The 15,176-nt window shown below is 44.6% G+C and overlaps 1 protein-coding gene across 4 annotated transcripts in view; it reads left to right on the top strand.

Annotated features, from left to right (window-relative positions):
* AKAP13 (A-kinase anchoring protein 13) overlaps positions 1 to 15,176 on the top strand; it is a 1,053,268-nt gene that overhangs the window by 175,469 nt on the left and 862,623 nt on the right. For all 4 annotated transcript variants that reach the window (XM_069222739.1, XM_069222736.1, XM_069222738.1 and 1 more), the window contains exon 3: positions 12,601 to 12,644. In XM_069222739.1, the coding sequence (XP_069078840.1) occupies positions 12,612 to 12,644 (33 nt within the window). In that variant the 5' untranslated portion in view covers positions 12,601 to 12,611. The remainder of the gene's footprint in view (positions 1 to 12,600; positions 12,645 to 15,176) is intronic.

Genomic DNA, 15,176 nt, shown 5'->3' with positions numbered 1-15,176 from the left:
GGTCCACCTTTTGAGCCCATGCACTCTTGTGAAATGCAATACTTAACATGGAAAGTTGCATTTTTAATTGCCATCACATCTTTAAGAAGAGTAAGTGAGATTCAAGCAATTACCATACAAGAACCATTTATTCAAATACACAAGCATAAAGTAGTTCTACAGACAAATCCTAAATTTTTACCAAAAGTCATATCACCGTTCCACTTAAATCAAACAGTAGAATTACCAGTGTTCTTCCCGCAGCCAGACTCTGTAGCTGAAAGAGCACTACATACATTAGACATCAAAAGAGTGTTAATGTACTACATTGACAGAACAAAACTAATTCGGAAAACAAAACAATTATTTATTGCTTTCCAAAAACCTCATACAGGAAATCCAATTTCTAAACAAGGCATTGCTAGATGGTGTACTGCCATTTGATGGAGTTTGTTTTGACCAATAACTTTGTGTTTCACCACTGCGCATATTAGTTGCTCAATGTTCACATTGTATGTTTTGTTCAGTTTAGCCGCCTTTGGGCTTTGACATTGCATTAGCCATTACTTTCTGTATTCAGTTGAGCCGCCTATGGGCTTTGACATTGCATTAGTCATTACATTACATGATATTATACATTGCATTTTGTATTCAGCTCAGCTGCCTATTGGCTTTGACATGACACTAGACATTGCATTTGATATTTAGGTTAGCTGCCTATTGCCTTTAACATGACATTGCATTTGATATTTAGGTTAGCTGCCTATTGCCTTTAACGTGGAGTTAGACATTGCAGTTGAGAATCCAAGCTGTATTTTTCCAAGCTGTGTTTTTGCACAAGAGAACCAAGATGTGTTTCTCACAGTAGACTAGACCTGATAAGAGAGAGTACATGGGTGTTTTTCTCTTCGCTTGAGCTTGGGAACAGGAGTAGTCTTGGAGACCTGGCCAGTCTCCAAAAGGCTTGCTCAGTTTCCCAGGTCTGAGAGGAGGGGGCACACCTTTGTAACGAATGTAACAGGCTGCAGAGAGTCAGATTCGAATCTGCCGGACCTCGTGCTGGAGCTTGGCGCCAGCAATCCCGTGTGGGTAGATGAATCTCTTTCTCGCGGCTGACAGGGGTCATCAGCTTGCAGACCTTAGAAAGATGAAGCTGTAGATAGTTCCCACACGGTGAAGTATTTGTTTTGCTTTGCATTCTATATCTTATAAATATAACCTGCTGTGTATATTGCAAACTGATATATTTTGTTTGATTAACGCGGACTTGAAAGCTACTAATTCGTCATTCATAAATATTGTGGTTGGGGAAGAATTAACAACAATAAAAGTCTTCTTTGACCTCAGAAGTGCATTTCTGTTGTGTTATGTTAGTGCTTAGAAACTAAATAAGAGGAAAGCACTACAGATGGATAGTTAAGTGTATTCAAACCTGCTATCTTAAAGCAAAAAGAGAACTGCCTATTACACCAAAGGCGCACTCAACTAGAAAGAAAGGTGCTACCATGGCCTTTCTAGGAAATATTCCAATGACCGAAATATGTAAGGCAGCAACATGGTCTACGCCTCATACATTTACCAAACACTACTGTGTAGATGTGCTAACAGCACAACAAGCCACAGTAGGCCAAGCAGTACTACGAACATTGTTTCAAACAACTTCAACTCCTACAGGCTGAACCACCGCTTTTGGGGAGAGAACTGCTTACTAGTCTATGCACAGCATGTGTATCTGCAGCTACACATGCCATCGAACGGAAAATGTCACTTACCCAGTGTACATCTGTTCGCGGCATTAGTCGCTGCAGATTCACATGCGCCCACCCGCCTCCCCGGGAGCCTGTAGCCGTTTAGAAGTTGATCTTGAAATATTTTTAATATATTACTTTAAACTACATTTTGTACATACGTGTTCACTCCATTGCATGGGCACTATTACTAGCATACACAACTCCTACCTCACCCTCTGCGGGGAAAACAATCTAAGATGGAGTCGACGCCCATGCGCAATGAAGTCGAAATGGGAGGAGTCCCTCGGTCTCGTGACTCGAAAAGACTTCTTTGAAGAAAAACAACTTGTAACACTCCGAGCCCAACACCAGATGGCGGGATGTGCACAGTATGTGAATCTGCAGCGACTAATGCCACGAACAGATGTACACTGGGTAAGTGACATTTTCCATATGTCCCTCTGACTGACATTGCTTGTGGAAGTGAAACGAAGATTGTCTGGATATGTCATTCCATGACTGACTATGAAGTGGCTGAATAGCTCTCTTATTCACCCAACACGTCCCATTCCTATTCTCTGTATAGGGTGTAAAACCTGTTGCAAATGTTTCTGCGCACATTTCAATGTGGAACCAGGATTGGCTGGTCAGAATAAAAAAATGTCTAGCTTTCGCATCAAGAATTTTTCGATTCAATTAAGGACACCGAGGCGAGGATTATGCGTCCCTCTCTTTACTGCACAGAAGACAGCTGTCCAATCATATGTCATCCATATAAATATATATATATGCCCCATGCAACAAAATCCTTCCCCTTTCTTTGCGACAGACTGAAAACATAACTTGACTCTTCAGCTGAGCGAACCGAACTTTCTGAATTCCACCCAGCGTTGTCAACCAACAGGGCTCCAACATGCCAGGTGAACTAAACCGCCGAAGTCCAAACTTCATGCGCCTTTATTATCCGCACTTAGGATAAACAAATGGGTAGGTATTAACAGACATTTCATTCTATAAAATAAATGATATTGACTCAGATCAATACAACATAATCCTGTCAGTTATACGGGTGGGCTAATCCTCGCCTCTGTGTCCTTAATAGAATTCAAAATTCTTGACGTGAAAGCTAGATAGTTTTAATTTTTTGTTGGGCCGGGAGGCTTCAGATTATGCTAGTTCAAAGCTGATCCGCCACTACTGATGCTACATCAACATTATGTTTATGATAAAACACTTTGAATGAAGAATCTGAAGACCAGTCTGCAGCTGCCATAATGTCCTCCAAACGAGAACCTGTACAAAAAGCTTTAGAAACCATAGCAACCCGAACTGAGTGCGCTCCACGCATGGAAACATCTACACCAGCCTCCTTTAGCAACCATCTAACCCACCTGGCTAGGGCAGCTGATGAAAGAGGATGAAATGGCTTCTGCAAGGAAATTAGCAATTAGCCTTGGATATCACGACAAACATCACAAGTAGATTCTTCATAAGCTTTCACACATTTAACAACAAACAACTTTTGATGATAAGAAAATGCAGAATATGAAATACATTTAGAAGTTGTCTTTGTTGTTTTGGAAATTGTAGAAGACACTCCCTAAGGAGTACATATTGTACCTGCTAAATAGAGTGCCTTCACATCCAAAACACGTGGCAAGATATTAAATAAAGAAGCACAGTAAGCTTCGTTGACAGCTGTTTGCAGGTAAGATCTTCGTTACAAGGGCAGGCCCTCAAAGAAGACAAAACTGCATCAACGTCCCACAGAACTGAATATTTCGGTTCTGGAGGTTTGAACATCTTGATGCCACTCTACAACTTGCATACCAAAGGATGCTCCTCAGCAGGTTTACCATCTACATGGGGATGGCCTGCTGATATTGCAGACCTAAAATTATTAATGGTCCTTTAAGCCAAACACTGGGCTGATAAAACTGAAAGGAAATTAACAATAATCTTAATGTCTGTTTACACAGGATTAATATGTTGCTCACCACACCAACCAGTCCATCTTTTCCAAGATGACTCTTATCGCTTGTGAGTGGAAGGGGCCCACGATTGAGACCAGAAAAACAATGTGTTGTCCGAATCTCCTGCCACTTGCCAACGTCCCCTGAAAGTCTCCATGCCATGAGAGACAACTGCCCTGTCAGTACCAGGGGATGAGATAATGCCGCTGTGTTAGACCTGCTAGCTTTTTGGTGTGTCGCCCCAGTCTTTTTGCCTTCTGACCACTTGGTTTTATGGTGTACAGGACTCTGTTTTTGCTGGTTTATTGTCTCTGCGCACTTTACCACTGCTAATCAGTGGTAAAGTGCAAGTGCTCTCCATATAAATTGTACTGTGGATTGGGTTACCATGGCCTGTAAATCAAATGCTACTAGTGGGCCTGCAGCAAGGGTTGTGCCACCCACATTAGTAGCCCTGTAAACATGGCTCAGATCTGCCACTGCAGTTTCTCTGTGTGTGCAGTTTTAAATTGCCAATTCGACTTGGCAAGTGTACCCACTTGCCAGGCCTAAACCCTCCCTTTCACTACATGTGAGACACCCCTAAGGTAGGTCATAGGTAGCCCCATGGACAAGGTACAGTGTATTTAAAAGGTAGGACATGTACTGGCGTGTTTTATATGTTCTAACTGTGAAATACTGCCAAATTTGGGTTTCACTGTTGCAAGGTCTATCTCCCTCATAGGTTAACATGAGGGCTGCCTTTAAATAACTTTAGAGCACAGATTCCCTGTGAGGGCAGGTAGAAATATGGAGTTTGGCGTCTATGAACTCACAATTTAAAAATACATCTGTTAGTGAAAGTTGGTTTTCAGATTGTGAGTTTGAAAATGCCACATTTAGAAAGTAGGCATTTTCTTGCTTAAACCATTCTGTTACTCTGCCTGTTTGCGGATTCTCTGTCTGGGTCAGTTTGACAGTTGGGCTGTTCACACCTCTCCTCTAGACAGTGACACAAAGGGTGCTGGGGTGTAGCCTGCATATCCTGATAAGCCATCTGAGCTAGAGTGGAGGGAGGAGTGGTCAATTACACCTGAAAGGACTGTGCCTGCCTTCACACATTGCAGCCTCCAACCCCCTGGTGTGCGTCTGGGGCCTGGCCTGGATAAGGAAGGATCCTGCAAACTCCTGAGACTTTGCTTTGAAATTGCCAACTTCAAAGGCAGAACAGGGTGTAAGAAGAAACCCAAAACCTCAGACTTTTACAATCTTTCTGGAATCGAGAGGAACCTCTGCAAGGTGAAGAGCTGAAGGAGGAGTACTGTCCTTTTGCTGTGTTGCTTTGCTGTGTTGCTTTGCTGTGTTGCTTTGCTGTGTTGCTTTGCTGTGTTGCTTTGCTGGACAGGCCTGCAGTTGCTGCTTCTTCCTGAAAAGAGTGCAAGGGGTAAACTTTGCTGTGTATCCTGCTTGAGAAAGTTCTCCAAGGGCTTGGAGTAGAGCTTGCGTCCTGTTGGAAGTCTCAGGGACACCAAAGACTTAATTTTCCTCAACCTGCAGCACTGGGAACTGTTTATTTTGCTGTTCTAGAGGTAAAACCACAGCGCTGCCGCCAATTACGTCGCTGGCCTGCACCGTGACCTGCCGACGCCATAAGGAGTCGCATTGCCCTGCTTCGCACCATGACCCTGGTGTCACCGACGCGGTCATCGGACGACTTCACCAAGCTGTTGCTCGCACCGCAACCTGTGGGCCCTTCACTCCAGCATCACCTTGCTCATACCACAGCCTGAGCATCCCGACGGCGCCGCTCTGGCTGACATCGACGCCGCTGTCTGCACCGAGGCCTGTGGACACCGCTCGTGAGAAGCACGAAGCACTGTCCCGTCCCGCACTGCTACTGCAGTCCATCGATGCCAGCACCATCGACTCCAGTGTCGTCACCAGGCATCCATGCCTGCACCGTGGCCTGTGGACACCTTTCATGAGGGTCACAAAGCACTGTCCCATTGTTCACCGCTGAATTGGGCCTACCAACGACAGCGCTTCAGCAACAACGACGCCACTGCCTGCAACGTGACCTGTGGACACCACACGTCACACCTCCCTGCTTCACTCTGCCGTCCTGGTCTCTCAGACGCCGCTGGATGCCGTCACCGAGCCGTTGCCTGCACTGTGATCTGTGGGCACTGCACGTTGCATCGTCCCACGTCGCACCACAGCCCCGATGCCATCCAGTCCGGCGCACCTGACTTCTTCTGCCCGGAGTTCGATCTGCAACGTGTTTGACTTCAAGAGCCCGACAACTCCCACACAGACTCCAGAACCGACACCATGACGGCACTCTCCGGATCTCACCGTGAGGATTACGACGCCCTGCAATTCCAAAGTACTGTTTGGGAGACTTCCCGACACCGTGGCTGGCCTGCAACACTGCGGCCAGCCTGAACTGTTGGTTTTGTTGACCCCCACGCCGTTATAGCCCCAGGTGGAGCTATCAACTTCAAGGAACTGTATTTTTTAGTTAAATCTTTCAAAATTCATATCTTTATTACTGTATGCCGGATTTTTATCATTGTGGTCTTGTTTTTCATGTAGATAAATATTAGCTATTTTAAAAAAAAACTGGTGTGGTGTCCATTTTAGTGTTTTCACTGTGTTACGGTGTGTTATGTGCGAATGCTTTACACATTGCTTCTGAAATAAGCCTGACTGCTCGTGCCAAGCTAGCAAGGGGATGAGCAGGGGTTATCTGAGCGGGTATCTCTCTTATCCTGACTAGAATAAGGGTCCCTACTTGGACAGGGTGCAAACTTACTGCCGATTAGAGACCCCATTTCTAACACACTGGATTCAGCAATAGAGACTGATGAGAGGGGATGCGCATCAGACAAGCAAATGACAGTGGCATCGCCACAGGGAACCATGGTTGAGCCTTCCAAGAGGAGTTACCAAAACAGTCTCCGCTGATTGACTCCTCACCTGAGATGGTACTTTCTGGATCATGGAGAACTAGGGGAAAGGGATACAAGAGCCCAGTCTCTCACAACTAGAGGAACGCATCCAACCCTGCTGCTAAGGGATCCGATCTCCAACTGAAGAACCCGGGGCAGCTGAGCATTCAAGAGTGAAGCAAAAAGATCGATGGAACACGGACCTCCACAACCAATTTAGTTTGGAAAACGTCTGAGGGTCCAGTTTCCAATCGCTGCCATCCCTCAGGAAACAAGAATTCCAGTCCGCCACCAGGTTGGACCGTCCTGAAATGTCCTCGCCATCGCTGAAATCTAGTGTCGCTACCAAAACCTGACATCTGGTACCCCCTAGGCGATTTATATAAAGCACTTCCAAAATGTTGTCTGTGTGAAGCAGGATACAACAACTCGCTTTGCGAGGGGAGAGGGACCAAATTGCAAACGCTCTAGGCAATTGTTAGGGAGCGTCTTCTCCTGAGAGGACTACCTTCCTCTTTTTTTCCACCGAGTTGCAGGGACCTCCCCATCTCCATAGATTGGCATGCAAGTCTCACTACCTCCTGAATGGATGCAAATATTTCCCTTCTTTTCCAGGCATCCATATGATCTAACCACCATGTTATCTCAGCGCTGGCCTCGTCGGACAATAGAATTTGCTCCGAAAATGATAGACCCTTGCGAAGATGCAAGATCTATAATTGCTGCAGTGCCCGCTAATGAAGGGGCACTGGAAAGAGCACCGGAATGGAAGTGGCTAGGAGACTCGCCTGGCGAGCCAGAGTCTTCAGTGAGACAATGGCTCTTCTCAACTCCTTCTTGATAGAGGTCCACTTTGAAAGCGGCAACAACATTTGCGCTCTGATAGTCTACCTGGAAGCCTATAAAAATTCTGTGTTCCAAGACAGAATCAAGATTGACTTCTCTAAATTGATGAAGATACCCAGATCCTGAAGAAGTTGCATCGTCCATGACAAGTGCGTCAGCACAGCCTCCCCTGATTGGGCCTTGATCAGAATATTGCCCAGGTAGAGGATCAGGTGAACACCTCTTTCCCTGAGGAATTGAACCACCGGTCTCAAGAGTTTGGTGAAACACCAAGGGGCGGAGGATAAATCGAAGGGAAGGACGGTAAACTCGTACCATTGGCTTTCCTTGAAGAATTGAAGATACCTTTGATGTTGCCCATAAACTGGAATGGTTAGGTAAAAGTCTTTAAGATCTAGCTGCCCAAGATAATCTTTTTCATGTGAAAGATCCCTTAGAAAAAGGATATCTTCCATCTTGAAGTGACTATAAACAATCCAAGAATTGAATTCTCGCAGATTGAGTACTAGGCGAGAGCCTCTGCCCTTCTTTTGTACCAAGAAGATTAAACTGACAAACCCTAAAGGATGAGGATTAGCTCTGACTATGACATGCTTGGGAAGCAGCTCGGAGACTTCTACATCTATGAAATTGCTCTTTTGGAAAAAATGTATAGCTCGAGGAAGCTTGGTTTGTTGGGGAGAGGCATAAAATTTCAGCCTGAACCCTTGAACAGTTTGCAAGATCCACGGATCTTGAGGTAAACTCTCCCAAGCGTGTACATACATACCCTCATATTCTTCCCCCAGAATTACTTCTGAAAACGTAATGAGTTTCACCTCTTGTATTGTCATCCGATGTGGAGAAACCACCTCGGTTTCTGCCTTGGAACCCACGGCAATGACCCCTTCTAAATCTGGAAGGGTAGAATCCACATGCAGCGTGAGCCTCCTTGTCCTCTTTGGTAATAGCCTCCTGAGGACTGATAATATCCACGGGCTGGCACACGGCCCCTGAAGCATCCAGCCCTGACAAAAAGGCCCCCACTAAACATTTTCTTCATCGATGTTTAGGCCTTTTCTAAGGCAGAAAATGTGGCATTGTACTTTCCCAAGTCTTTAACAAATTTATCCCCAAACATCATGCTGTTTGCCACGTGTCTGACTTCGTTGGGTGCCAGCTCCGCCAACTTCGGGTCAATTCTCATGAGGAAAGATCATCTACGTTCTGTAGACATCACAAAGTTGTCATTGCCCAACAGGCATATGGCTCTCTGAGCCCACTCCAAGATGGTATCAGGGTGTAAGGGCAAACTAGATTCCTTTGACTGTACTGTAAGTTTCAGGATTTTTGTGATGGGACCAGAAGTGTCAAGCACCCTGTCCTGACAGCCATTCCATGCCCGGTCCAGACCTTTCTTGAGGTCTTTTGTGAATTTTTTTTAATAAAGGCTGCTAAATCCGGATCCACCTCAGGCATTTCTGCCACCGGTCCAGCAGTGAGGGGCATGGGCATTCAGAGCGCCAGGTACTGCAGTCATCCCGATCAAATCCTTTGCAGAGTCTATCCTGCACATAGTGTGCTACTTCGCTACGAGGTACCCACTCAGTGGATCGAGGGTGGATAGTGGATTCTAGGTCAAAGGAGTCTGTTTTTCCTCCTGAATGTTTTGGGATTTGTGCTTAAGCTTACCCAGTGGCTTAGGGGCATCTCACACTTGATCAGAATCAGATGAATGGGAAGAGGAAGACTGGGAGGCATCTAGTGTTATCTGGACCTGAGCCTGAAGCTCCCAAAGAAGTAAAAGAATCATATTCATGGTCCTTTAGCACCGACGCAGCTGTCTGTGCAAGAATCTCTGACGATGATGCAGGACCAATAGTGGCTCAGAGGCACCCAAATCAGATGTCCGGTCATCCCTAGACATTCAAAATAGGGGTCCATCCCTTGAGCTCCCAATGACCATATCTCATCAAGGGGTCAGTAAAAGACTTTAAAGACTTAATTAGAGCCTTATTTACCGAGTCATGAACATGATTGCCCAGGGCCTCAACTAATCTCTCCTCCATGTGATGGACTTCATTCACCTCAGTGGATTCCTGAGAATAATCATCCTCATCAGGGTAGTACGCCATCCTTACTATTAAGAGAAATTAAGGATTTCAATGGGGGGGGGGGGGGGCACACCCAGCAGGTCAAGCAATTAACCAAGCACCAAGTGCTTAAAGGTGAGGCAGCACTGAATATAATGTGGAGGGAGCACCTGCTTAATCACACTACACCGGTTTTGCTCTCCGCTGGGCGTTCTTGGGCCAGATTTTGGAGCCTGCAGTGCTAGCACATGATGCGCTTGGAAAGACATGCTCAAAAAGTGGAACGCTTCGGCCGAGTGCAAGCTCAGCAGCACCAGAAATGGAAAGAGGACAACATCCTCTGCCTCCAGTGGTCGCTAGGTGTGCCGAAGCGTGCCGTGCCTCACATGGCGAAATCGGCCGAGCGGCTTGTCTTGGAGCAAAGCTCTACTTTGGAAGGATGTTAGGTTGTGTGAAGCGGTCCGCGTATCACGTGCAGTCCGACTATCTTTGCATTGCTTAAGGCGGATCTCACACGACCGCCGATACGAGTAGACTCTGCAACACACCGGGTTCGTGTCCGTTCCACGTTGCCAGTGTTAACAATATACACACACAGTATAAAACTCTCAGAAAATTAACACATTTATCTCGGGTGGCAAGCAGCACCAAAAGAGGAAGGACTTTGTTGCATGTGGCACGTGAGTGTAGATATATAAGAATGACGTGATTGGACAGTGATATGGACTACTGGGGATCTTCGGAGATGTAGTTTTTTGTTACCATTTTTCATTGCCTGCTGTTTTCTGTGCAGTAAAGAGAGTGAAACATAATCTGAAGCCCCCAGTCATGACATAGAATCCTGTCCCTTTAGCATACCATTGGGGCTGATTCACACCTCATTATGATTCACTATTTTTAGCCAGTATTTTTCAATTTCTGCTCACTCTTAAGTGTCTTCCCTTGGGACTTGCTCTTCAGTATGTGCAACAGGGCAATAATACTACACCAACCTTTTGTCTGTTTCAAGGGTTGGACAGTGTTACGACCCATCCTGATTCTGTTTGCATGGTGAAAACAGCAGTCTGGTGCTGTGCATAGTATACAATTTCTTCAGCTCATCCTGAAGCAATGGACAGACCCACATTGTCAATGCTTTAGAGAGTGATGCTAGTGCCCAAGTCAGTATGTCTAGTCTCTTTGACCTGTGGTTTTGCCATTAATTGTTTACAGTTGCTGTCCATTACCAGCGAAAAGCAGGGTAGCTCTATGACGTCTGCACAATGGTGCAATTCATGCACATGCCACCTCATGCTTGTCTGTGGAATTATATTTTGTAGTTTATTTTTTATTTTTTTATTAACCAAAACAGAAAGTCATGAAAAGTGCACCCAAGGTTATGTGCCTTTGCATTAGTGGCTTTCATGAATTTTTAAGAATTAACAGAAGTAGACCAGGAAATCATACTCCTAGAACATATTTATGAACTGTATTTTGGCACAAGCAAATATGGATATGTAGATTTGCTCATGCAAAAATCTATTTGGCGTTTACAAGTTCACTTTCCCTCCAACCACTTTTTTCCCAACCCTGGAAGAACGTCTACTGCTACCCGTGTCAGGAGTCCATTTCCAACCTTTCTCTCTATGTGAAAAGATTAGAGAAGAGCTAGTGGAAATCATTAAAACATGCATTTCAGTAGGTTTGCACAGACTCAAAGGCATTACAAGCCCTAGAATTATTGCTTACTGCTTCCTCCAGCCACAGTATGTAGATCAGCAGAAAGGTGGCAAAATAAGGAAATTGTTATAGTGATGCTTAAAATTGGTAATATTCAAGCACTACTATAATGTTAGCCCTGGCATAATCAGAGAGCCTATCATCAGAGTGCTTACATGATGGGATTACTGCCATAATTTGTTGCCGCACTACATGGCACCAAAGGGACAAGTAGATTTATTTTACAGTACATGTAGATTTATTACGTAACCTGTCCCATGGACAAGTAGACACTTAACTAAATTCCACACCTCTGTGCCTTACTCCATGGGGGAAATAAACACAAAATGAGGAAGGTAATCCAGTGAATAAGAACTAAGCACTAATGTTAAGCAATGGGCAGTTCTAAGCCATTTGTACGATTTTGGTATAGTCCACAAGAGGTGTTTCTGGAACAGACAGCTAAAACGTCTGTAGGGTGGAACTTAAAATTTAATTTTGGCATTCAAAGTTAGCAAAGTTTTCGTACCCAAAACAATGACAGCAATTTCGTTTCTCTCCTGCATTGTTCATTGTTTCACTCCTACCCTAGCATTCTTTCCTTGTGACATGAAGTGACTTAGACATATTTTGCAGCTCGCGCATTTTTCAGTATCTTGCCACGCACATGCCACTAGTTAATGATTGGCAACAAAGGTTTGTTGCTGAAAAGCCTAGGCAAATAAATGGCAAGCTCATTAAACATGTGAGTTAGGCACATATACTCACACCCCTTAGTTGTGCCCCAGGTTAAAGGCTGCAAGCGACATTTGGTTTCGCCAACGCTGAATTATTTAATTGTTACAAAAGAGAAACGCCTTCTTTCTCCAAACAATCCTCTCCATCTCAGAGGTCGCATTGAATTTATCCTTTTGCAGGCTTACATTTTAATTTTCACCAGTTTGGCATTTATCTTTTTCACAGTGTCAGTGCTGTATTGAAAAATTTCTTTTATTTGGTTATTGCAGTTGTTGGGATTGCTCCCTTATGGTTTTATGCTAAGGTTTACTACCTTTAAATAGTCCAAGTTTCCAATATTAAGTCAACAGTTGGGTGGTAGAACATGATTTGCATACATGTTATCACTGAATTGAGATTGAATAAATTGAATAAATACCTAATGACGAATTCGTATTTTCTTTTTAAAGGAAAACGTTAAAGCAATTATATATGAAAAAGCCGAGTCACGATGCAAACAGGATTCATTGGACTATTCGTTTCGTTGTAAATGGAAGGCATTTGTCTTGGCCTTCCTTTTAATGTGTATCTTAAAAATCTATTTACGTAAAATAAAATATTGTTTAATTTTCTCTTCATTTTTTTTTTATTTCAGTGTTCTGGGTCATGAAACTTAATCCCCAGCAAGCTCCTTTGTATGTAAGTAAAAACCAAATACAAACCAAGCTTCTTGAAACGTGTACTCACTTAAGTCTTTGGATTGTTCTACCATGGAGTTAAAGTAAAGTGCTCCTTGTTCTTTAAATCAGGAAAACTCTGGTAGAAGGTTTTATTCGGCATCTAGAACGTGATGTAATGCTAAGGTTGTGCTGAACAATATCTGAAAGGACAGAAAGTAAATTTTTAGTGTTAGCAGACTGTTGTCAAAGCCATATTGTGAATAATACAATACATAGTTGGTTTTGCAGCACCCCCTTTGCTTATGATTGGGTGACCTTGTCTATGGCAGTTCCTTTTTGTCTTGATTCAACGTTTTTCCTCCCTCCCTTCAGTCCTTTTGACTGAATGAGTTGCATCCTTTAACTCCTTACGGGAGGGAAGTTTTTAGTTGCACTCGACAGTAGTGTATGGGCTTTCTTGCTCTTTCCCATCTGCTCTTTCTCATCTGCTCTTTCTTAGGCCCCTGGCACTGTCTCTCTCTCTCTCTCTTCAAATGCCCCCTCTTCCTATGTGACTTGCCCATTGGTACCCCACCCTCTTCCATACCATTTGCTTTTTATTTATTTAATTATTCAGTTACACTTTCTGGTGTTGTGTGGCTCTGCATCAGATCTCTCCTTCCACAAATTGTCGTTGGGGCATCAATATAAATGTCACTTTTGTGCGTCTGTCAGTTCCTCTCCTACTACACCTTCCGATGTGGATCCTGAGATCTCTTTCTTGATCTTGGTCATATGACGTCAATTTTCATAATTCTCAAAACTTTTACTGTGTGCATGGAACATGTCTCCCTTTAAAACATCAGGTTTCTAACCCTGCAAGGGGTGCCACAAATAGATGACAGTGATAGACCCTCACAAGGTCTCGGTTTCTGGTGACTTATGATCATGCGTCAACTGTGTTTGGATGAGTCTGAAGGCAACCCAGAAACATTGGGCCAAGAACGTGGACATGTTCTCATTCTAGAGGTTGTTGCTGTGGGAGTTCATTGGCACATTCCAAGTCCTCAGATAGGTCAAAGAAAAAGAAGCAAAGGTCCCCATCTTCAAGTCATGTGAACATCTGGGTACCTCGAAGTTGCACTCTTGGTCTCTTCCCTTGGAACTGATCCTGGCTCATGTCCTGCTCCAGCCCGAATTCCCAGGACAATCAGTGACCCTACAGCATATCCATGTCTTCAATGAGGCCAAGTTGTGAATCTTCAGTACCTCACAGGTCCGAGTAGGCCTCTAGTTGGGACACTGCAGCTAATCTGTCATGGATACTGAGAATTCCTCTCAACCTTCCTCTGGGGCCTGCTCCTGCTCTGGGACTGACAACTGCTCCAACTTCCCCTCTAGCCCAAGACCTGCGTTGGGACCCCATGCGTCAATGCCAGTAGTGACTCCACCCACACCAGAGGAAAAGCCCATTGTCCTTTGAATTAAATTCGACACAGCCTTGGCCAAAGTCCCGTCCACAATTTCATTCTGATTCAGGCACAGTTCCCCTGACTTATAGATTACGTGACCCTGAGCCTCAAGTGGATGATAATCACTCGCAGTTATATGATGTCAGAAACCTATCCCTTAACCTGCAAGAGGCTTTTGGCTTTGATGCATCACCAAACACTGCCTGAAACTCTCCATCTGGCCCTTCTACAGAAGAGTCTGTCTCATTTTCCATCATCAGGCGAGCAGCTGAAGTACTTGATCTTCAAATTCCCTTAGAGGAAGTAAAGACTAACGTTCTCAAAGAGGTACTGCAGCCAGGGCAGACCATTCTTGAACCCCTTCTACCATTCAATGAGCCACTGATGGACATGCTCTTGAGCACCTGGGTGAAGCCAGGATCTTACCCTCCCACCAACCTCAAAATCTTGAGGAAGCCTAGACTTGGTTGTTCCTTCTCCCTCAGTATCAACCCTTTTGAGGCTTCAGGAAGGGTCTACATCTAGTCCACATCAGACATTAACTAAGCAAAAGCTGGCCTCCCAAGTCTTTTAAGACAGAGGTCAGAGATCCTGCTAAGATCCAGGCCCCCCGGAGCAACGACCTATCCAGTCATTCAACCTCTGCTGCCGCTAAACCTCCTTGTTTTGCCCTCAGAGAGTGTCTGCAGCCGAATTGTCCAGCATGGCTATATTCTGGCATTCTTTTTCACCCCTCCAAACATGCCACCTACACTACAACAGCTTCTGAAGGACCATTTGTCCATTCTCAGACAAGACGCTCACGTTCTCTAGGCAGAGAGCGCTATAGAGAGGGTGCTGACATCGGAAATCTAGACTGGTTGCTACTCCTGTTACTTTCTGGTGCCAAAGAAGGATAGATTACTTTTTCCTGTTTTGGATTATTGTTCCCTGATCATCTTCCTCAAGAAAGATCAGCTTAAGATGCTCTTTAGGGTCTAAGTTCACTAGGGCCTAAGTTCTCTCTGCCCTGGATCCTGGATGGTAGCGTTGGACCTGCACGACACACATTTTCATATCCCGGTCCTGCAGTCCCTGTAGTTCCAAGTATACTACAAGCA

Source organism: Pleurodeles waltl, chromosome 3_1 (assembly GCF_031143425.1).
Source record: "Pleurodeles waltl isolate 20211129_DDA chromosome 3_1, aPleWal1.hap1.20221129, whole genome shotgun sequence".
NCBI classification, from domain to species: Eukaryota; Metazoa; Chordata; class Amphibia; order Caudata; family Salamandridae; genus Pleurodeles; species Pleurodeles waltl.
The sequence above is the reverse complement of the archived record's forward strand: the minus strand, read 5'-3'. Positions and strand labels throughout refer to the sequence as shown.